The following is a 25217-nucleotide window of genomic DNA, read 5'->3' on the forward strand; positions in this document are numbered from 1 at the left end:
CAGTTTTATTGCAGAGGCCATTCTGTTAACCACCACTCAGGTTTTATATAATGTTTTTATTAGAACTGTCAAGATGCTTAAGTACTTAAAAATAATTCTCAAACATGTGTGTTTTAAGGAGACATTAAATCTTTCTCCTATGAAGAAAGAATATGACAAGCAAGAAACTTGAAACAACTTGCCAGGCTGTTGAGATATTGCCAATTATTTGAGTAGTGGTCAATACTTTGGAATGTAAGGTATAAAAGTTCCTAATGCCATCTACCAATATCTATAAAATATTTTGTAGGTAGTTTTATTCAAGTGGATAAAAAAAGCCCCCAAGGAGACATCAAGTATTCTATATCCCTTGGGCTGTATTTTCTGATTTTCTTTATTCAGTCACTGAAATAGTTCAGAAAGGTTTAAAAATTTAAATATTTCCCTTAAAATTGTAATTATCAGTGATGATGCCTGCTCACATTGCAGCACTTGGTAAGCATTTTTGCTCCAAAGGACACGTTTTAAAAGTTTCTGTGTCATTCACATTTAATACTGTTGACAAGATCAACAGTGAAAGGAAAAAAACTGAAGTCTAAAAATAGTTGCTTTTTATAGTTCCACATTAAGCCTCCTTGCTCTTTGTATACAGAGAGATGTGGTGAAGGTCATGGTTTAAAGAGTAGGTGTGTTTCTGAAATAACCTTATTCTTTTCACTTCATGCCTCCTACTGTCAGTTACAGTTGCCTCTATTGTGGGAAACCTAAAATAAGATTTATCGTAGTCACTGTGCAAAAGACACACTTTAAACATCATATATTTATATATTAGTTTTAGCATCAACTCCTACAATCCATCTGTAAGGTATGTTAAAAGTTCACATAGCTCTAAGTGCCTTCAATTAAAAGATAATTATACTAGAAACTTCTTTTCACAAAGCAATAATCTAAATATACATCTTTTGCTTCAGTTTATAATTGTCATTTTCTAAGATGAAAGTCACTCACTAGATATTAATATTAAATTATTTACAGATCTTTCTGGTGTCTACAGATGAGAAATAGCATTCTCTATGGAAAAGAAAGCATACTCTTTGCTCTCTAATACATATATGGTTCTTATTTTCCCTATATTTGACACCCAAAGCTTGTGTTCCTCTTAGAGCTATCCTAGGGCTAGGAGTTCAAATTTGAAAGATAATTCTTGTCTAGAGAAAACACAATAGGGAAGATTTAGCCCCCAATTCCTCTGTATAAATTATAGGTGCATTTGCACAAAGCCCAGGATGAATAACATTTGGCCATAGGGCATTAGGTAGCCCAGTTTCTTGCCCCAGGATTTCCTGAAGTGAGAGATAGGATGCGATGACTTTGGGGATAGCAAGGTATTCTTATGAGAATAAACTTAGTCATGAAGAAAATTGATAAAGAAAACTGACTCAGGTATATTATGCTTATTTCCCTGGAAAGCCTAGAAATGTCCAATATAAGAATGAGAGCACAGTAAATTTACCTACCCAGTTTGAAAAACAAAAAGAAAAAAACAACAAATAAAATAGAAATAGCTTTAATATCAGAGGTTTTGGGTAGACAATTCCCAAGCAAAGGACATAGATAGGCCGGATTTCTCTTAAGATCAAAGAAATTTAGACATTGTTATTAATATTCCCAGCCAGGGATAGAATTAGAGCACCCTCCATGAGTTCAAAGCAGTATAGTGGTCACAGAGTAGGACCCAAACGTTCAGGAATATTTTCAATGGGAGGCAAAGCATTAAGTAACCCAGTATTTATGTCAGGATTTTTCAATTCAATTTCCATTACTTGAGTTTTCTAGTTTTAGGGACTTGCCTCAGTCAGAATGGGATAGGTTATACTATGGTAACAAACAACTCCCAAATCTCAGAAATAAATCTCAAAGATTTATTTCTCACTCACACTATACACTCCGCCCAGACCATCAGGGAGGGTCTGTTTGTCATCGTCATTCAGGGCTTTGGCATGATGGAGGATCAGAGATTTTACATTGGCAATGACAGTCTCAGGCCTGACATGACAAAGATCACTTCCATACACAACCAATGGGCCTGAACTAGTCACATGTGGACACTTAACTTCAAGGGGGGAAAAAACACAATCCCCTATGTGCCCACGAGAGGAAAGTGAGATATCACCTAATAATAATATGTCTGTGATGGTATGGAGCTTGTTAGAAACGTAGACGTCATTTAACTTCTTCGCATCCATCCACCAATAGTTTACTTTTTAGAAATTGTACTTCTTTTACATTTTTTTTAACATTTTAGTTCTTTGCACTTATCCCCCAAAACTTCAGCCTTAGATACAATGTCACAGTGCTTCTTAAACTTTAATGTGCTTGTGAATTGCAAGGGAACTTTTCAAAATGCAGATTCTGACTAGGTAGGTCTGGAACAGGGTCTGAGTTTCTACGTTTCTAACAAGCTCCCAGGTGCTGCTGACAGTTCTGATCTTCAGAGAACATTCTGGCTCTACCAAATGCCTTTTTTGCACCTGCATCCAAGTAGTTCAACTTTGCTGGAAGAAAAAAAAAAAAATCACAATGAAACTGACTAGCTGTACTCTTAAATTCTTAATTTCAAACCTTAGTAGAATATAAGCTTTGACAACCCCTGAACCCACCTGCCTCAAGCTATTCCTCATTGTCCTGCCTTCCTCATTTCAGCCAAATGTGCTCATTTTACCTTAATAAAGGATACCATCATCTCTCGTCTGGATTACTACATCAGGCTTCACAGGTTCCAGTCCCACCACCTTATAGTCTACTCTCCATAGAACAGCCGTAAGACCCTCTTTAATTAGACTGAATCATGTCTGTCCTCTATTGTCCATGGCTTCCCTTTGCACCGAGAATAAAATCCAAACTCCTAGCAAAGGCCTTGAAGGCATAGAATCATTTTTTTTCCCTACCTAGTTCTCCAATCTCATCTCATGACAATCTCCTTTTTGCTCACTACCTCTAGCCACTGGATCACCTTTAAGTTCCTTAAAGACCTCAAGGTTTACCATACACTCTTCTCTCAGATTGGAATGAACTCTCATTTCCCTGACAAACTCATTCTCTCTATTCTTTGCATGTCTAGATCCATCTCATCTTTTGAATCATGGTATTAAATGCTATTTCCTCATGGGGATCTCAATGATTTTTATGTCTAAAGCAGTCTCCAAATATTTATTCCCTATGTTGGAAGTTTGTTAATTTCCTTTGACATATCACGATTTGTAGTTTGTTTATCTCTTTTCCTGTCTATTTTGTATGTGTTGCGTGTGTCACATTTCAAGTTGCATCCTCAGGTCCTTGCCCTATAGTGCACAGAGTTCAAGTTCAGTGAACACTTGTAAAATAAATTAATGGGTAGATGAATGGATGGATGGATGGATGAACAATATAGTCTATTTTCCTTTTAAGAGCTTTTCCATTCACATTAGCCTAAATATAATTATCTGTACAAGCATATTCTATTAAATCCTCCTATAAATACATGTCAAATCAGTCAATTTTAATGGCTAAAACTAACTCCAACATTTCTTGTCTTCAGTCACACTAAATCCATAATCTGAGAGTAGTTTAAAAATCTCTTGAGCTTTCATAGATACTATCATTAATATGTTGTAGTTTTTTGTTTGTTTGTTTGTTTCTAAAGAGGAAAAAAAAAAAAATATATATATCTATATATATATATATATATATATATATATATATATATATATATATATAACTATTAGAAGTATTTCATTGTACGTCTACACGATAGTCTCCCTTAAAATTCCCTAGGAAACACAATCATACGTGCCTAAAGATTTTTCCTTTTTTATAATACAGTTGAAATGTACTGGTTTAATAGAGTGTAGTAATTCATGTAAGGCCACTGCTTTTGCCAACACAATTAGAAAAATACATATAAATTATAAAAATCATACTCTTCAGAACATCTGAGAGCTACGAATGAGATAATTTTCCAGGAAGAGGAGATCCTATCTGAGGTAAGCCAATAATTTCATCTAGTTTCTTTTTTTTTCCTTGAGAATGTTTGCTAAATCTATGCAAGAAGGGAACATCAGGTGTGGCCCAAGCAGAGGCCCTCTAGCAGAAAGAGACACTAATATGTTTTTGGTTTCCCAGGGCTGAAGAAATTTATTAGAAATTTGAGAGTCCCTAAAAATGCTGCTGGGATTTGTCTCCATCAGACATTTATTGAATTTCTGAGCTGTTTAGGAAGCTGAGGATTTAGGATGAAAACTTCTAAAATGCAGAATGCAATGTTCTCCATCCTTGTAAGTAGGTATTTAGGAATAAATGCCTCATGAGGAAGGAGTCCAGCTTCAAGCCACCAACTGGTCTTCTCCTCAAGATATCGGATATATTTGAAACTTCTTGGGCAGAAAACTGGAGTACTGACCTGGGACCTTTTGAAGGGCAGAGGTGAAACTTCTACAGTTTCTCGGGGTTAATGAGATGGGCACATATAGGCTCTCCATCCAAAATCCATAAGAGACACAGTGGACGAAGGGGATTAAGCAAATGTCATCTCACTAAAATTGCAAAACAGCCTCTATCCAAACCAACCCTTGACTGCACTGAGATATCAGCTCCTCACTGTATTTGGATAATCAAGGAAAGGGGGAATGCTTTTTAGTAGACATTCCCTTTATCTGAAGACCCGACATTTTTTTTTTTTAACACAATGACTGACAGTCAATCAAAAATTACTAAGTATGTCAGATGATGTGACTGACAGAAAAAAATAAAAGAAGCCAGTTCACAGATTATCCAGATATTGGGCTAAGCTAATAAGGAATTTAAAATGATTATGCTTAAAATGTTAAATAGGATAGAGTTTAAAAATAGGACAAAGTAGACTTTGTCCACTTTTTTTTTTTTTTTTTAAGATTTTATTGGGGAAGGGGAACAGAACTTTATTGGGGATCAACAGTGTGTACTTCCAGGCCTTTTTTCCAAATCAAGTTGTTGTCCTTTCAATCTTAGCATTCAGCTTCAAGTTGTTGTCCTTTCAGTCTTAGTTGTAGAGGGCGCAGCTCAGCTCCAGGTCCAGTTGCCGTTGCTAGTTGCAGGGGGCGCAGCCCACCATCCCTTGTGGAAGTGAGGAATTGAACTGGCAACCTTGTGGTTGAGAGCCCGTGCTCCAACCAACTGAGCCATCCAGGAGGCAGCTCAGCTCAAGGTGCCGTGTTCAATCTTAGTTGCAGGGGGCAGAGCCCACCATCCTTGGCAGGACTTGAGGAATTGAACTGGCAACCTTGTGGTTGAGAGCCCACTGGCCCATGTGGGAATTGAACCGGCAGCCTTCGGAGTTAGGAGCATGGAGCTCTAACTGCCTGAGCCACCAGGCTGGCCCAACTTTGTCCATTTTTTGATAGAGAATTTAAAAAGAGCTGGGATCTAAATAAATAAATAAATAAATAAATAAATAAATAAATAAATAAATAAATAAATACGTCAGGAATGTATAGTCTAGCCAAGAGTTAGTGACCTACAATCTGTGGGTCTCATCCTGCCTACTGCCTGTTTTTGTATAAAGTTTTACTGGAAGACAGCCGTGGTCACTTATTGTTTGTGGTTGCTCTTTGGATACAACAGCAGAGTTGAGTAGTTATGACAGAGAACATATGGTCTGTAAAGTTGAAAATATTTGTTGTCTTGTCCTTGATATAGCTTGTGAACTTTGACAAATGAATTGCTTAGAATATCAAAATTTAATTAATACCTTCCTTCCAAATATATGTGTGTGGACATATATATATATATATATATATATATATATATATATATATATGATTTATTTATTTATTTATTTACACCACCACCCCCCCATTAGCTCCTTGAGGGGAGGCAGCATTCAATTATGTGAGTTATTTTTTGCTGAACAGTAAACTCATAATTTTATTCAGGATCCTATGTTAAAGATTTTGGAATTGTGAAGGTGAATTCAGATCCCAAAACTGTAACTTGTGATCTTGAATAAAATTGTGAGGATTTTGTTCATTTTAGAGGAAGTAATGTTCAACTTTTCCTTGGCATTGTTGGATTTTGCAATGATTCGTTGAACTCTGGGAGCGATGACTTTGACATACTTTTGAAATTTGGCAACAAGACTAAAAAGCAGTCGAGTGCTATGTTAAGTACTTAATTAGTCATAATAATAGTTCAGATTTATTGAATGTGTACTATGGTAAAAATTGATATGGGCTGGTAACAACTCCGTTTAATTGACCTTGAGTGACCTTCCAACTGGTATTCTTGAAGAACTCTAATGTGATTATAATGTTCAGCCAGGATTAAGAAACTAATGATCTAACTTCTTTTCTCTGCTTTCCCCATCACTTGCTGTTTTCCAGCCATATTATACTACAAAAATCTTGCAGAACAAGTAACTCCTGTCACTCAGGCTCACTCACCTCAACTTAACTGATGAATATTAGAAAACTAAAATCATCTGCTATTCCCCTGGCACTGGACCAGATTGATGGGTTCTTTGTTTCTTAATTGCTCATTTAAAAAACAATGATTTTCATACTTTTTGTCTCAATAAGTATTTGTTGTAAAGAAAAAAGCTGTGGTTGCTATTGTATTCTTTCCTCCTTCTAATTAAGCTGCAGTAATACAATGTATTGCCTGACATTTGTGGAATGAGGGGTGGCCAAAAAGGTGTGATACATGAGACATTTTGCTGCAATGGAGCAAAATTCACCTGAAAGGTAGAGAATATGGGGAAAAAATAAAGCAAACCTATTCTGTTTTTCTCTTTCTGTCTCTCTCTTCTTCCCCCTCACCCCTTCCCCACACCCAGCTATCTATCACTAGCTTTATCTTCTCTCCTAATGAGCCATCCATAAAAGTAGAGGAAAAGAGGAGGAACAAAGACCTTAAACCAGGATTCAAGCTCTTTGATATCCCTTCAGTCAACTTTTCAATTACTAGATAGATTATTGCTCCAACTTCTGTCTTTAAAATGTTTGTTAAATGAAGGTTTGAAAACTAGAAACAGAAGTTTTAAGGAACAATGACTTAAAAGGGAGCATTTATACCCAATTATTTGTATAGTCATATGGAGGGATTTCTATTAGAGTAGTATCTTTGATCTTTCTCAGTCACCCATTGCTCACTCTTCCCCAGGGAAGGAGGAGTGACTTACCTATCTGATAAGTTTAGGAGAAAGCATTGGTATTCTTGGTTCAATTCCTTTTGCTTTAGAGAGCTGTTTACCTCCAGAGACATGCTTTCTGCTATTTCTATGCAGTCTGTCACTGTGTGTGTGTGTGTGTGTGTGTGTGTGTGTGTGTGTGTGTGTGTGTAGTGTATATCTGTATGTGTGTAAAAGAGACAGAAAGAGGGAGAGAGAGAAAAGAAGAAGGGGAAGGAGGAAAAGCAGGAGGAGAAGCAGCTGCCTGTGATTGTCTGGGTGGACCAGAGACAAAGTGGGTCTGTTTAATTCTGAGAGATTCTGGCCCACTTGGCCACAATATTTAGCCATGTTCTCCTAACAGCTTGATAAGTAACAAGAGATTGTATTCTTAATTTGTCTGACTCCTGTGCCTAGTTCTCACAGGTTCTGAAATTATTCCTCCCTTGTTTGGTAAATAATTCAGAAAATATCCCAGAGTATAAAATGAAACAGTAACACGTGGAAAAACATGAAATTTCCAATAATCCCACTACATTTAACACTTTATGCTTCTACCCTCAATTTTTAAAACTGTGTACATTTATTTGTGGCTTGTCTTTTTTATAAACAAAAGTTGGATCAGTGTTTAATTTTGCATCTTATAAAGTTTCCCAACAAACTTTGATTATTAGCGTATATTGACTTTGTTTTCTGCAATTGCAAAATAATTTCATAAAGTAATGTTATCAATCATTTCACATTTCTAAATATTTTGGGGCTAGGAAAATTTCACATGAGGGGTAATACTTATTAAATTCACATGGTTAAAATTCATGAACATTAAGTTTGGTGCATCACCCTCTCAGAAACCTCCAGCTGCTGGTACCCTCCCCCTGATAACAAAAGTAGCACAGTCATCATTCTTTATACAAGCATCTACAGAATATGTAGTATACGCTTACCATTGTGTTTGGTACTAGAGAAATTAAGATTGAGTAAACATGGTTTCTGTCCTCAAAGAATTCAAACTAAATGTCAATACAACGGATTATTTTATATATTAAACTGATTAATCACTCCATTTTGTCTACCTCAATTAGTTTATAATAAGAGTTCATAAACATATTCAACTAATGTTTGGTGATGATAAAATGTCATTTCAAACTTAGTCTATTAATATTTATTTACAAAATCTTTATATGAAATATTATATGGTGTGGTTGTATGTGTGTACATATATTGTAATCTATATATAAAAGAATTGGAAAATACAGATCTACCTATTTTAAATAATTTTCTGTAGTAGGTGACAATTAACATTTAATGAGTTTTATGACTACAGAGGGGCAAGAAATGAAATCCCCCAAGGAAAATAGAACAAATGAAATGATGACCTCTACTAGAAAGAAGATGCAGAGTCTTCAAAGTAACTTAAGAATTGGTGGGAGTCAGAATGGTTCTATTATGTAATATATCATAAGCACTATCTAACTTTGCTACTCAGACAAAGCATGGGAAATGACAGAAGTAAGAGCATGTGGGGAAACCGATTTCATTTCCATTTCCAATTGACTTTGTTTAGAGTACACGATGAAGTCGATGTATTAGGTAAGCATTCTTTAAGGCATAAATTGGCCCTATACTTCCCTAAACATGAAAAGGAGAAGATCGTGATCCCTAGGCAAATGCTAGATGGGTGTATGTATGCCTTTATAAGTGTGTCTACATTTCTGTATGTGTTTATTAATATAATCCATGTGTAAAAACACATGTGACATCAATCTTACCCATCCATCCATCCATCCATCCATCCATCCATCCATCCATCCATCCATCCATGCATACATACATTTACCTATGTACCTACCCATCCTTGTATATCTATCTATAGTTTTTCGCATGTACAATTCAATGTAATATGTTGAGTTCTAAAATTTTACTCCTATTGAAATATTTTTTAACTCACTGCATTGTCTGTACATACAGATATGAATACCTCAGAGTTGCATAGCTCTTTTACAATTTGCAAACATTACACATATAGTATCTCATCTACTTGTCCTCAACACCTCTAGAGGTACTATAAATGATGATACTAATTTCATTTTGCAAATAGCAAGCCATGACTTGAGTAAGATCATCTGACATTTCCAAAGGGCACTCAACTAGAAAATCTAGGGCAGATGACTTCAAATCAAAGTTCAGGAGGCATCATGGCCTCCAGGAAAGACGTCAAGGCTTTAGAAAAACTGTTCCTGGGGCAAAACGTTCACACTTTGCCTCACTTAACTGAATTGCTCTCCTGAAGAACTTCAGTTTCTTTCTATGCAGACTAAGGCTACCCACCTGGTAGGTTCTTGAGAGGATTGGAATTAATTTATGAAAGTGCCCAAACGAGGGTCTGGTACTTTGTAGAGCTCAATGGGGGTGCTTTTGATTCTACAATATCATGCACTTGATTTATGTATGCAGTTCAACAATATCATGTACACGTTGGTTGTCAAATTACTGACTGATTTCTACGGGATTCACAATTGGAGATCAATTCACAGAATGTTTCTATTTCTCTCTATTATAAGATGACCTATACTTACAGAAAGTCAATTCATTGAAATATTAGTGTACAAAGCACTTATTTAGAAAGTAAAAACTTTCTGAAAAAAAGTGGTATTATTTATTCTTCACAAATTTGTAAGGATGGACTTATGATTTACTTAATCCATATAATTATTCCTATTCATTACCATGAATAAACAAAGAATTGAATATGGATGTTATTAAGATTAAGTAAACAAAGTCTAATGTCTAACACTAGAGAAAAAATTCATTAAAATTTCACTCAGAAGAAAGTTTTTGGTTGTGCTTAATTCTGAATTACACTGGTCTGAGTGTTGACAGCTATTAATAAAAGAGCCTTTACACGTCATGTTCTTACATTTTATGTTATAAAATGAAGCTATATTACTTTCTCATTACGTGTGTGTGCACATCCCTCAGAAAAGTTCATTTTAAAAAAATCTGAAACCAAATGCTGTTTGATGTGATTACATACTAAATAAGTAAATGAATTGATGATCATTTGGCTACATCCAGCCTTATTTCTATTATTTTTATTCTGACAACAAAAAGGCTCAGTGAAGCTAAATATCACTGGTTACTGATATGCACATAAATAAATGCTATTAAATATATGTATTTGTGTGCAATCATTATATATTGATGTGTATATCAGTATTAATTATTTATGTGTATATACACATATATATGAATATATATTTATATATATTTGTGTACATACACATAAATACTGATATATATTATATACATGTAATACCAGACATATATTTATGTTTATAATATATACATATAAATACTGATATATATATATAATATACATATTTGTTTATATATACATAAATACTGATATATATTATATATATTATATATAATATATATCAGTATTAATATATATATATAATACCAGACATAAAGTTGTATGTACCCAAGTAATCTATTCAATGACTGATTTGGTAAGTAAAAAGACAGCATTTGATTTTTAGATTTTTTAAAATGTGCTTTTTTTGTTTTTCTGATAATCAAACACATTTACTTCATTGATAAGGGTTATTACTGTACAAGCTACTTCTCCATCTACAAGTAAGAATATTCTTTGTTTCTTTTTAAAGAATTATGCATATTTGTGAGCAACAGTAAAAAAAAAAACAAAAGCATGACAAAACTTGAAGGCTCTTGACTAAACACCTTACTTGCCAATGTTCAACTTTTCCAGTTGACTCATGCTCATATTTTGTTCTAGACCCCACAATGTTTACTCATGTATGGAGTTACTCTTCACTGTCAGGATGAAATGACAACAGCCTCTGATAATGACAATGACTTGCACTTGTAAAGTACCAAGTAAAATTTACCTGTGCTCAAAATATTCGTAAATCATACTCTCTGAATAATTCAATGATGTGTGGGGAAAAAGGGCTATTTTGGGAAAATTTGGCCAACATTATCTTGTGTAATTAATTTTCTCTGTTGCAATAACGCTGTCATTTTGCTCATGTCTGAATGTCAAAATGCAGTGAAAAATTTGATACCTAACTGATACAGCTTTATCAATTCCCAACTACTAAATGATAAAGAATTTAATTTAAAAATGTATGGCACTTTGAAATAAGTCTTATACACTATTTAATACAGATTTGTGCCAATCATGTTAAACAGTTTAACTCTTATAGATAAAACTGAACAACAAATTTTCCCCATTTAGACAAAGAATTCTTTCATTTAAATAGCAGGATCCATAAAAACCAAAATCCTAGAAATCAAACCATTTACTACTGATATAGAAATTTTCTTTCTGTCACATCCGTTTTTCCTTCAGGCATTTTGTTTTCCAGAGATTTTTTTTTTTTTTTTTTTTTTCTGATTTGATCGTACAGCAGAAGGTTAAATTCTCACACAGCGATCATTAGCAAAAATAAACAGAGCAAGTACTAAAGCTGGCTTTGCACCTACTGAATGCTGCAAGTGTCTGTACTCATTTGATATGCATCTTGCAAAGCTCGGCTGTTCCCAGAAGGCCACTCCATGAAGACTGAGAGAGCAGCGTCTGCTAGTGGTGCCTGCGCGTCAGAAAGAACAGAGAAAAGCTTTATAACAGGGATGCTAGAAGGCACCACAGGGACGCTGGGAGGCGGACTAAAAACAAAACAAAACAAACAAAAAAACTGCGTTTGTGCATTTACTTGCTTTAAAAAAAACATGCATATGAAATTATTATTTTGAGTATTTTTATAACATATATCAGTCACACTGAGAAATTGTATCAGCAGTATTTTCTGGGTCTCCTTGTTGGCTCCATTTATGAAACATTTCACTAAAATTGTCTCTTTAATTGCTGATCGGAAAGATTTAGTTATGGATATAGGACGAAAAGCATGACTTCATAAGCAAACGTAGCGTGCTATTCTTGGATGGGATCATCTTTTGGGTTTGGGTGGGTCCTCTTACTGTACCTGTGGCATTCAGAGGGCACTGATTGAATGCCAAGTCGCCTGCTGGAGTCCTTTTCCACACCATCGACATCAGATAATCCTCTGGGCATATTTCATAAGGTGCTGCAATTTAAAACAGAGGGACCTGAATGCCAGCAGTGTTTTATTTTTATTTTTTTTTAAGTATCAGCAATAAACAGTCCTCTAATGTATTTCTCTAATTGAACAGTTCTTTCACTTTTAAAAAAAAAAAGTATATTGTTCACTGAAATGTTAGAGATTTCTTCATAAACAAAAAGCACCGGGTTTCATTTCATTATCTACAAAATCTTCACAGAAATGTACTTTCTTTTGAAAGTGCTTACTGTATAGGCTATTGCAAAAGTCATTTGGATGTGTCTATAAATTGAAGGTTACATTCAAGCATAAAAATAAAAAAGCTTTCCAATATTCATAATATTTTGGGATGTTATACAATAAAATAATTTCCAATAACTGAAAGCGATATTAGCATTATTAACTGTAAGTATTAAGAGTAAACAGAAAGGGCAAAAATATATAACTTTTTATTTCTTCATACAAGAGCAATGATGCCAGTCATACTACCTTACATAAAAATAAACTGATTTGATCTTTGACATTATTTTCAAAAGCTCCATTACTGAGGCAACAAAGTTAAAGGGAATTTCAAGAATAACAGACGTATACCAGAAATATTTTAATGGAAAGCCAAAGAATTCATGAAACAAGCTCTGTCTATGTTGTGTTAAACCTGACACCTTTCTCCCAGATGAAAGAACACATTAGTCTCTTCTCTCGACACACCTACTGTTGTGCTTTTCACAAGCACTGCCGTTTATATTTTCATATGTTTGCTTCACTACTTGTGTGGTATCTTATCTGTTCATCTTTGTATCTTGCATCCAATGGTGTGTCTAGCACACAGAAGTTCCTCAAAATTGAATGAATAAATTAATTAACATATAAACACCTTTAATAAATAAAGAAGGACCATGCCCTCTTGGCCCCTTCAACCCTGGACTGTTATGGGGGCAAGAGGGCTGAAGCTGGGGAAGCCCCTTTCAGGACTCAAGAGTTGGATTTACCACTGAGTCTGGCCTAGGATTAGCAGTGATGAATAGAAGTGGAGTCATCATAAATCAAAAATATAAATCATAAAATGTTATAAAAAATAAAACCAATCACACAAAAAAGGTAAACCTCAAATGAGAGTAAAGACAGCCTCTGTACAGGACTCCCTCCTCAAATATCACAAGAACGGAAGAGCAGAGAAGTCAATTAAGAGATGCAGCAGCCATCGCCAGCCAAGTGCCGGCAACGCCCCACTCCCACATTGCCCACAGAGGTTAGCAAGCTGGGAGCCACTTCACCTGTTGTGTCTGTTCCCCACTCCATGAAAAGCAGATGCTCCCAGCCCTGCTACCCCATCCAGCCTCAAGCCGGATGGCCCTGGAGGCCCAGGGAAGTGTCTCCTGAGAGAAAGGGGACAGTGCCAGAAAGAAAAGAAAAACTCAGAGATGAGACAGCGATGGTGGAAGTCACTCTATGGAGCTAGGTGATGTCCAGAATAATGCCAATAACGTGGAACTAGTGGGAAAGAGGAAAAGTTAGTAAATGTAGCCACAAGAAGAATACGATTAGTTTGACTTCTGACCCCATGCTCGGACTGATTGTGTCGCAGTTAAGCTTTGACACCTGGCCTCCATCTTCAGTTATGTAGTGACAACACATACTCGTATGTGTTTCTTTGTTTCAGGTATATTTCTTGGCCTTTAGACTGGCATATTCACCTGATAAGTGGCATTTTTACTGGCTGTTCCGAAGCAATCTCAAAATTGATCTACATACCCTTTAACTCCACCATTTTTCCCAGCAATGCTGCTTGTTTCCTCTCCTTATATTTCCTAACACTGTTTATGATACCTCCAATCTTGTGCCCATAGTTAAAACCATCCAATTCATCTTCTACTTTTCCCTCTCTTCCTCTTAATTTACTAGGTGTCTGCCTCCACTGCTTCTCCAGGTATTCATCCTGTCCCATTTGAATGAGGGGAACAACCTCATTGGTTCATTCAGCATTTACCTACCTGCTAGGCTATGTTCTAACTAGCACCAGTGGTTCCTGAGAGAAGCACTCTCTGCCTCATGGAGCTTTCAGTCAATGGGACACGGCAGTGGTTAAATAATTAAACATACCATTGAGTACAATTATGATAAACACTGCAATCAGGACAGGGGGTTGTTTCAATATGAAAGCTGAAGAAACAAACAAGGCTTCCTGGAGGAAGTGACAATTGAGACTGGCTGTGTGAGGTTCATTAGCACTCAAGGTAGAGGGAACAGTATATACAAAAGAGAGGAGCTTGTGGAACCAAGGCCAGGGGAGCTGGAGGGAAAAGAATAAGGAGGTGTGTGGAGTGATGAGCTGGAGAAACAGAACAAGATTAGCACCCTGAGGGTCTCACAGGCAGCCCCTGAAGGGTTCTAAAAAGTGATAGACAACATTTGATTTAAAATTTTAAGATCAGTTTGCCTTCTGCGGAGAGAAGAGGTGGGGGAGCAGCAGATAGGGCAAGCCCTCTGAGGAAGGCAATGCTGTGCTTTAGCCCTGAAATGATGATGACTTTAGGTAGGATGGTTGGAATAAAGAGAGAGAACAGTGAGTGCACACAGGTAAAGTTAGGAAGTAGGCTAAGTGATGTGGAGAAGGAACACCAAAGGGGACAAGAATGATGCTTGCTTTCTGAGCTGAAAACCGGGGGATAAAGTGATACTATTCTTCTGCATCTTCCTCCTTAATCCAATTTGCGTGCCACATCAACGAGTAAATTCTAAAGTGAAGATTAACCCTACAACTTGCTGCTTAAATCCTTTCCATGGTTCTCCAGTACTGGCAGGATAAAGGTATTAATAAATATACTTGGTATGACGCAAAAGGCCCTTCTAGCCAGCTCTAACCTAACATTCCAAATACTGTTCATATTTCTTCTCTTATGCATCAGTCATACAGAATTGTCATCTTCCAAATGTTCCACACCAATTCATACTTCCCTGACTTTGTAAAAGCTATATCCTCTATTTAAAATAATCTCTCTTCTCCTTATTTTTATTAGAATTTCTATTTATCTTTAAAATACATCTTAAATGTATATCCACTGAGAAGTCTTCTTTGATACTTTTCATTGTGAAAAGTATTAGAGCGCTTTTCACAATGCATCAAAAATATTTGGTTACATGTGTGAAATGTCCCAATTCCCAAAATTTGCCCTTTAGGAGACTAATCATGTTTTACTTTATTTCTTCTGAATCTGCTATAATGAACTGCCATGGTGTCTACCATATAATAGGAGTTCAAACCATGTTTGTTAAGTACATCATGTTTACTGAGGAAAGAACATAATAGACCAGCACTGCCTAATAGAAATGCTGCTGATGGAAATGCTCTATTTTTACTGTCCAATCTGGTTGCCACTTGCCAAATGTGGCTATTGAGTACTTGAAATATGGCTAATAAGACTGAGAACCAAAATTTTAACTCTCATTAAATTTTAATGAATGTAAATTTAAATTTTAAAAGCTACCGTGTCAGATGACACTGTAAAAAATGATAATTGTGTTTTCTGTAAAAGTCAACCAAAAACTACTACAGAATATTAAAAAACAGTAAAATTAGAATACATGTTAAAACTCACAAAATACATCACGCAGTTTATTATATAATTAAATTCTATATAAAACAACTAGTCTATTTTAAAAGACATAGCAATCATTAATCTATTATTACTACTGTACTAAATTATTATTTTTGTTTCGTCTATCCATCCAACTTCTGTTCAATAACTTCCTCATTAACTTCATATGTAGTCTTTCATACTCACTTCACTTGTACTATTTTCGGTGTTTAATGTTTTTAAGCTCAAATTTTCTTCAGTTCCACTGTTGAAATTTGAAATAAATTTCATAAAACTTGTTGCTATAATTTTCAGGGTTTTTGTTGTTGTTGTTTTCTGATTCGGTCTTAACAGAAACCAATGACAAAAGCAATTTGCACCCCTGGCTTTTTTCCCGGTAATGGTTTCAGAAAGCTTTTCACACCAATTGTTTTTCTAAAAGCACTCCTTTCCCCGTGCCCTACCCCCACGGAAGACTGTGCGGTCAGAAAAATCTGGTAATTGCAAGCGTTAACCACTAGATGGCACAGGTGGGCCAATAGGGTGAAATGTTTACTAGGCCCGCTGCTGAAATGATCAAGTTCAAAATCAAGGTGGGCAGAAGTAGTGACTTAACTGTGTCCTGGGAAATATTGATCAGTGCTTGATGTTTTTTAAAGGTATACTACTCAGGGGAAAAAAAAAAAAAAAGTCTTATTTTCATGTAAATACAATGTTTAGTGATTAAACTAGCTTCAGTTTCAAGGCCCTACCACCTGGGCCCTTACCATAGCTCCCACCATCTCCGCTCTCATTGCCCCCTCCTCTGCTACACTGGCCCTTTGATGCTTCTCCAATACTCCAAGTAGGGGCCCATCTCAGAGTGTGAGCACTTGCTGTTTCTGCCCAGGAGCTCTCTCCTTCCCTTTCCCAAACCTCTGTATGGCTCATTTCTTTACTGCCTTCAATTTGATTCCAATTTCACCTTCTCGTGGATTTCCTGACTACTGCTCAAACACTGTCACGCCTTTCTCTGCTTTATTGTTCTCTGAAACACTGTCATCACCTTATAACTTTTACATATTTTTCTAGCTTATTATTTTTTTGCCTCCTCCTGCGAGAATGTGAGCACCCTGAAGACAGTGATTTCTCTGTTTTGTTTTACCCCTAGAATACATTGCATTTACAAGTCTAGCATTCATAATAGGTGGATACCTATATACACACACATACACTTTTCACCGAAAATTACCAAGTACCAAATTTATCAAGTTCAAAAAGATCTATTTCTCCATTACCCCAGTACTTAAAGAGGACAGAATAAGCATGATTCAGTTAAGTACTGAGGACTGTGTGTGTGTGTGTGTGTGTGAAAAAGGCTATGGGTAGGTGGTAATGTTCACTTAGGAGCAGTGAGAGACAGAAGTTAGCAAGTATAGTTTTCCTAAAAACTAATCAAACTAGTTTTCCAGGGGCAGCTGTTGACAAAAGTTGATCTTGTGGGGCTATGTCTGACTTGGGAAGAGTCCATGGAACCCTGTTCAGAATCCCTCGTGTGATCTACATACATCCTAACTGATGAAGGAGGAAGCTGATTAAATAGTTTTCCTATTTCCAACCATAGTACTCTATGTAGTCATGGAACTTGCAGAACTCACAATAACCACTCAGTTATTAATTCCCATTTACAGTGAAAATCAATATGGTCTACCTCAACCAAACCCACCCCCACCAAAAAAAAAATCCCAGTATTTTTTTTTTTTTAATCTACAGAAGTCAACAAACTTTGTTTTCTTTACTGTAAGTTCATGAAAACTTGGATTCATTGTGGCTCTTACAGACAGAAACACAGTACACAAATGATAAGAAAGAAAGACAACAGGGGAATCATAGATTCAAAGTTGAAAACTGGTCCAGAATTTTCAGCTTTTTACTAGTAATGTCAAATCCCACAGCTGCTTTAAATATTTAATCGCAGGTGAACTGGCATACTTTGAAGATTATATCTTTAAAAAATTCAGTTCAGAAAATAGGTCTATTTATGCTCATACCAAAAGCAAAACAGCCTAGATATTAAATTCATTTTCTTTCATGATGTTTATGAAGTCCCCAGTAGTGGGAAACTTTCTGGGCTCTCCTCAGTGCCATTTATGGAATTCATTCATTCTACAAATATTTACTGAGCTCCCATAATGTCCCAATCACCTTGTTAATACAAAGAATGAACAAGAATAGTCAGTGTCTCTAAACTTCCAAGATGGTGAAGGAGAGAATACATGGAGATATTATAATACAGTAGGATGCCCACTATGATCTGAGACGTCCTGGCTGCTTTAGGAATACTTTAGGGGAGGGCATGTCAGTGGATGACTTCCAGAAGGGATGTCCAACTTGGGGTGTAGGGATAAGCAGGAGTTACACAATGAGGAAGGAAGAGTGTGCCTTGGGAAACACATGAGGCAAGACCCAGGGGGAGAGGAGAACCTGGGACATCCAAGGAATTGGGAACATTTCAGAATTGTTGGAGTATACAGTTGGGGATGAGCAGAGGTGGGTGATTGCAGAGGAGAGGAGCGATAAGTGATGAGGTACACTAGGAGTTTGAATTTAAGGGCGAGGGAAATTTCTTACAACGTTTTGAATGCTGTACCAGCAGTTTGGAGAATGGGTTGAAGGAAAGTGAGACTGAAAACATGGAGGCCTGTGACAATCTAAATGATACAACTGGGGAAAGGGCGTGGAATTACAGAACACAGCAATGTGTAGGGTATGGATTTAAAATCTATTTAGTAATTGGAATGGGCTCAGCTCCATGGTTGGATGTAGGAGGTGAGGAAGAGACAGAAATAAAAGGTAAAACTCAGGTTCCCAGAAAGAATGTCTGGTGTGCTATACCCTGAGCTACAGCACATGAGGAGGTTATGGTCTGGGAAAGAAGATGCTGAAAATAGTTGCATTTGTGATATTTCAGCATATCTCGGTATTATCAAAAAGTTGGTTGGTGTATGAAACTAAAAAAAAAGCTCAGGAGAGAAAGATAAGCTAAAGATAGAGATATGTGTTACTATTTTTTTTTTCTGTTTAATGTTACCTATGTGTATTTTGTAAATTAGAAAATATATAATTAGCTCAGGCCACTCTCTATGCTCAAAATAAAAACATATTATTGTGCAGCAGTATGAAGGACTCTTGTTTTTTATGCCTTAAAAACATGGAATAGCAACTCCGTTTATCAGCTGAAATATCCCACTGTTGGTTATCACTGGATAAAATATATATAAAAAAAATTGTAAGGTGCACTGTACATGAAGTCACAAGTACGTAGTTAGCATGCCCCCTTAAAAAAAAGGTAGCAATTACCTAGTGACTGGCTTTTAATCTGTCTATTCAAATTGATTTTCTGTCTCTTAAAAATAGTAAAAATTATACAGGGCTTAAATCAATTTGATGTGGAAAATTGGTTTTCACCCCTTATGCTAGAATTTCAGCATTAAAGAGAAAATGTTTCTAAGCTGTATAACTGGCATGTAGGAAAAAACAAAACAAAACAAACATACAAACAAACAAACAAAGAACACACATGCATTACACATGACCCCACATTTCAAATTTCACTTGCTAGTCATTTATTTATTCTTATATTTTAGAAATTGTCCGGGCTGGGGGATGCAGATGTATATGAGATAGATCCATTTTCTGTGCTCACACAGGTTACAGCTCTAGTTTCAGAGATGGAACCCACTCATGTGAGGAATCCGTGATGCTGCAAAGGTTTGAGGGAAAAAGAAGGGTGTTTATCAAATGTGTTTCATAACAGCATCCCTCATATAGAAAGTCCTTTGTATCAGTCTCAAGTTGAGAGAACACACAATTATAACAGCAATATTTATGTGTTACTATGACTAAGGTGCTCTTCTAAGTTTATTACCTATTTTAATTCAACCAATTGTCATAATAACCTCACGTAGCAGATGCAATTATTAAACACGAGGAAACCAAGACAGAGAGCAATCACACAGGGAGGAGATTGTGGAGACATGTCAATCAAATAGCTCTCCCATTGCAGTCTCATAGGCTGTTACACAGTCTCTAAGCACTTGCTGTACAATAAAAAAGGTATTCGTATATTTTGCAAAAAAATTGTTTCTAAGCCTTGAAGTCAGCGAACCATGAACTTTAAATTCATTAGCAAACAATGTGCATTACAGGTTGCCTGAGTACTTGATCTTGACAGTGTTTTATACATATTCACACACACCCCAAATTCTGAATTATTATTTTTTGAACTTCTACAGTTCAACTTAGCACTCAAGCTCACTCTAGTTCCAACCCGGTAATAAAGTTAATAATAATAAAAATAGATATCTACCTGTAATTGTGAGAAATAATTATATGCAACTGTAACTTTCAGGAGACAAAGTTTTAGGTTGGGGTACACTGAAAGTTTCTGATGGAGAATTGTGTTTACTTGCCTTTTTATAGTATCTTAGGAACTGGTGAGGATAAGAGTGCTTCTCAGCCCTCTTCAGGTCATAGCGCATGCAGAAAATGATACCATTTGGAAGCACACTAGGGTGATGGGCGTGGCTACTCCAGGGTGGAGGCCACTGGCTTCCTGTCCTGACAGCGACCCTGAGAATTTAGGAATCTCAATTCCGGCACACCGGGGATGAATCCAAGCATGACAGGGACTACAAGACTGCCTTGAGGCGCTCTGGCCTAAAAAGATAAACTGGGCTGAGATTTGGGGAAATTGAGTAACCTGCTATAGAAACTTACATATTTTTCTTACTTCCAACATCTCAATTATTTATTTCGAAACAAGGAAGGACCATGGCACAAATTGTAACTACAAAATAAAAATAGTATGTGCTGACGATGTCCATTCAAATTGTAATTAAGTAAACTAACATCATGTTGAAAGAGTAAAATGTAAAGTATTACTATCATAGTCATGTTTGAAACTTTTAACCGTAATGCTTTTATATAAATTATTTCATTAATCCAGTTATAGCATTTATGAAATAGAATAAAAACATTCAAAAGAGCATGTATCTAAAGATGTACTAAATTTAACTAGGTTCAAAGCAGGGTAGGGAATTTGGGAGGAAAAAAATGAATAACTCTTTCAGCAAATTAGTAAACACAATATAGTCATGGGAATATGAAATACAGTTTGAGGAATATAATCAACAATGTTGTAAAGATTATATATGGTGCCAAATGGGAATTGGACTTATGAGATCACTTCATATACAATGCAGATGCATAACCAATGTGCCGTACATCTGAAGCTGAAGTAGAATAATATTGAATGTCAACTGTAAGTTAATATATATACTCGTATATATGTAGTCACGGGAAGTGGAGTACAGCATAAGGAAGACAGTCAATGATATTGTAACAGTTGTATAAGATGTCAGAGGGATGGTATCTTGGGGAGGGGGGTGATCACTTTATGAGGGGTATAAATGTCTAACTATTATGTTGCTTTGTACACCTGAAGCTAAATAAATAAGTAAACAAACAAACAAACAAACAAATACAAGCTGGTAGTCATAAAATAGTCATGGGGATGTAAAGTATAGGGGATATAGTTATAGTCAATGATATGGTAATAGCTATATATAGTGCCAGGTGGTACTAGTCATGGGATCACTTCCTAAATTATGTAAATGTCTAACTACTATGCTATACACTTGAAACTAATATAAAATAATATTGAGGGTCAACTCTAATTGAAAAATTTTAAAAGGGGAGAAAGAACAATAATACTGTGATAGTGTGGTACAATGCCAGACGTTTGCTGGACTTCTCATGGTGATACTTCTTTAGCATAGGGAATAAAATCAATAATGTGGTAATGGCCCTATATACTGCTAGGTGGGTACTATTGAATAACTATGACGTACACCTGAAACTAATACAACATTTTGTGTTAGCTGTATTTTAATAAAATCTTACAAAAAAGAACATGGATAACTCATTTGCAATGAAATGGAATTCTAGATAAGAGCTATGTGTATATATAGCTATATATCTATATATATCTATATATGGTAGATAAGGCAAGTGCAAAACAAGTTTACAGTGGTTCAAAAAAAAAAAAAAAAAGGCCACTCATGTGACCATGGGAGAACAAAAAATGATTAAAGGAGCAGACAGCTTCTAATGGATTGGGGTCCCAAGGTGCTCCCATTTCAGCAGGTGAAGATATTTGGGGCAGGGACACTACAGGATTCCAGATGAATGACAGTATAAGATGAATAACAGTGGAAAGCGAGGGAGGGAGGGAGGGAGGGAGGGAGGGAGGGAGAGAGAGAGAGAGAGAGAGAGAGAGAGAGAGAGAGAGAGAACCTTGGAAAGCTACTGAAATGATCAATAGGAATAATAGAATCCCAGGGATCCCAATATGCACTAAATTGGGCAATTAATGAGAAGCCATGGACGTTTCTTTGAGCAAGTGAGCCACTTGACTAAGGCCATGACTGTGGGAGAATAATCAGATAAACCTGTGTGTAAAGATGAGCAAAGATGGTTGTTGCAATAATATGGGTAACGGACAAAGAGGCCCAGCTCTGCTATTTAATAATTCTAATTTGTTATAGCATTTTATCATTTCATGCTACAATCCCCTGAGGCACCCATTATTATCCCTATTTTATAGGTGAGGACCCTGAGGCCTAAAGCCATACATTCTTTGACTCTATGTCCCAGGCTCTTTGTGCTGCACGGCTCCTCCCCCACTAGTAGGTGGTGGCCAGGGGAAGAGAAAGCAGGGCTACTGAGGAAAGACTTGATGGAGGGAGAATCCATCACTAGCAAAGGCATTGGTAAGAATGAGAAATTACTTCAGATGACAGGAAGGATTGGTGGTTAAAGAGAAAAGCTCTCCTGATACACTTCTGATTTGATACCCCACTTGAAAAGATCTACCAGGCATTTGCTAGAGATTAGGAATAAAGATGCAAATTTGTGGATGCTTCTCACACAGGTGATAGTTGAAGAGAGAGAAAGAGAGAGAGAGAGAGAGAGAGAGAGAGAGAGAGAGAGAGAGAGAGAGAGAGCAATCAAAGAGAGCCAAGGGCAAGATCTTAGGGTCATTCACATGTCAGGATATACATGGAGAGAGAAATAAGTGGGGGAGACAAATGTCAAGGACTAATATTCATGTTTACTGTATGGTAGGCATTGAACCCCAAAAGGAGTTTTACTAATTGCATTAATTTTAATTTTATTAATTTAAAAATAACTAAGTGGTTTCTAAATATGTTTATTTTTACTAAAAAAAAAACAACAACGTGGGATAAAAGGAAAAAATAAAACGTAAAAAGTGCTGCTTAAATTTTCCATTTCGATTTGAGAATGTTCAGCATGTTGTCAATATTTCTAAATTGGACAAGGTAGGGTGATGAAAGATGACAACAAATTGCTTTTTAAGTTTCTGTTGTGGCAGAAGATATGAGAGGTTTTTCAAAGTCTCATCTGATGAGCAATCTGAGACAAATTTTGCTAATAATTATCTCCCTAGCAACAGGTGTGAATATCACACATATAGTACTATCTGGTATATACATTCATTATTTTAGACCCCAGTGGTTCTTTCTTAATTCTGCCTATGAAATTTAGCTGATTTGTTGTAGAACTGTAGACTAAAGTAGGTAATAAAGCCCATGCTTGACAGGAAGATGAGATGCTTTCTTAGATATTAAGCAACAGGTGATCTCTCTTGTTTATGGGTGTCCTCAAGTTCTGATTTATTTCCCTGCTTTTTAGAATGTATCTGAGGTGACTTGGCAAGAACAAATAAACTATTTAAGATAAAAAAAGTCAATACCTAGTGCCACCTGCTGTCAACTCTGAACTCAGTGGTTGGTTTCAGGTGAACAACTGGTGTCTACACTTGAGTGTGACATTATTTGCTCTGTCCAAAAAATTCAGTGAAAAGATTGAACACAGCACCTTGAGCTGAGCTGCCTCCCGGATGGCTCAGTTGGTTGGAGCGCATCCTCTCAACCACAAGGTTGCCAGTTCGACTCCTGCAAGGGATGGTGGGCTGTGCCCCCTGCAACTAGAAACGGCAACTGGACCTGGAGCTGAGCTGCGCCCTCCACAACTAAGACTGAAAGGACAACAACTTGACTTGGAAAAAAGTCCTGGAAGTACACACTGTTCCCCAGTAAAGTCCTGTTCCCCTTCCCCAATAAAATCTTAAAAAAAAAAAAAAAATCAGTGAAAACACTTGCCTAAACCTTTGAAACTGAACAAGCAATATGGTATACACAATCTGGTAGCAGAAAACAGTAGAAATCCTAATGGATGAGGAGCTCTTTAAAAGTACAATTAGTGATAACCTTATGGTTTGGAACGAAAGAAAAAAAAACAGGTGCCAACTTCTATACAAATATCTCATAGAAGACTATGCTCTTTTTTCTCTGTAGAAAAATGAAACTTAAATTTACCCTCACATATTTGAGTTTCTAATAATGATTATTTAGCCTTAAGATGCAGTGGTCAACACAATTTAGAAGTCTGACATATTAAATTGCTATACTCGTCTCTAACAAAGACAACATGTTGTATTAATTGTGATTAATTCACCACTACCCCAACTAGGAACTGAGGAGAAAATAAGTCCATGAGAGCTAAGACACCCTCCTCTTCCCTGCCCCCCGCCCCCATATTACACACACTTGCATGCTTATAGTAGCTAACAGCCTTGGAGGGCAACAGGCAGTGAGAACCTGCTCCTGCTTAGCAAGACAGTAGCTGGGACGGCAGGATTATAGAAGATGTGTCCTGACACTGCACAGCTTTGTATCAGACATGTTCAAATGATACCCAAGGTGTTTCTCCTGCTCTCCATAGAAGAGGAACAAGGGACATTGGAGAACTGAGCGTAGGATAAGGACTAACCCATCTTTCTTTGTCCACAACAACTAGTTAATAGCTCTGTTTTCCTTTACTGTCAAGAGGTCTTATTTTGGTTGAAACATGAGTTGGCTAAGGAGACTTGAAATGGATTGTCTGTATTTTCATTATTAACTGATTCCAGAAAAAAATCTCTCATTAGTAATGAAGAAGTATGAAATAGAATTTGCAGTCTTGTTCAGGAGCTAGCTCAACTTTCACCAGTGGAGCTGAGGCAGAGGAGTGTTTTCCACTCCTTTGTTAATTTTATCACCTCATGTATATTTACAGGAGTCCCCCCTTATCCACGGGGGATAAGTTCCAAGACTTTCAAGGGATGCCTGAAACTTCAGATAGTACTGAAACCTATATATACTATGTTTTTTCCTATACATATATACCTATGGTAAAGTTTAATTTATAAATGAGGTACAGTAATATGAGATTAGCAATAATAACTAATTATAAAATATAATTATAACAATATAC

The 25217-nt window shown here is 36.4% G+C and overlaps 1 protein-coding gene across 5 annotated transcripts in view; it reads right to left on the reverse strand.

Moving 5' to 3' along the window:
• The window catches only part of ADGRB3 (adhesion G protein-coupled receptor B3), a 682811-nt gene that overhangs the window by 363777 nt on the left and 293817 nt on the right, over positions 1-25217 (reverse strand). For all 5 annotated transcript variants that reach the window (XM_074333154.2, XM_074333153.2, XM_074333155.2 and 2 more), the window contains 2 exons: positions 12169-12270; positions 11669-11775 (listed from right to left, as the gene is read on the reverse strand). In XM_074333154.2, coding sequence (XP_074189255.1) covers positions 11669-11775; positions 12169-12270 — 209 coding nt within the window. The remainder of the gene's footprint in view (positions 1-11668; positions 11776-12168; positions 12271-25217) is intronic.

Source organism: Rhinolophus sinicus, chromosome 2, assembly GCF_057876585.1.
Source record: "Rhinolophus sinicus isolate RSI-liver-muscle chromosome 2, RSI-T2T, whole genome shotgun sequence".
NCBI classification, from domain to species: domain Eukaryota; kingdom Metazoa; phylum Chordata; class Mammalia; order Chiroptera; family Rhinolophidae; genus Rhinolophus; species Rhinolophus sinicus.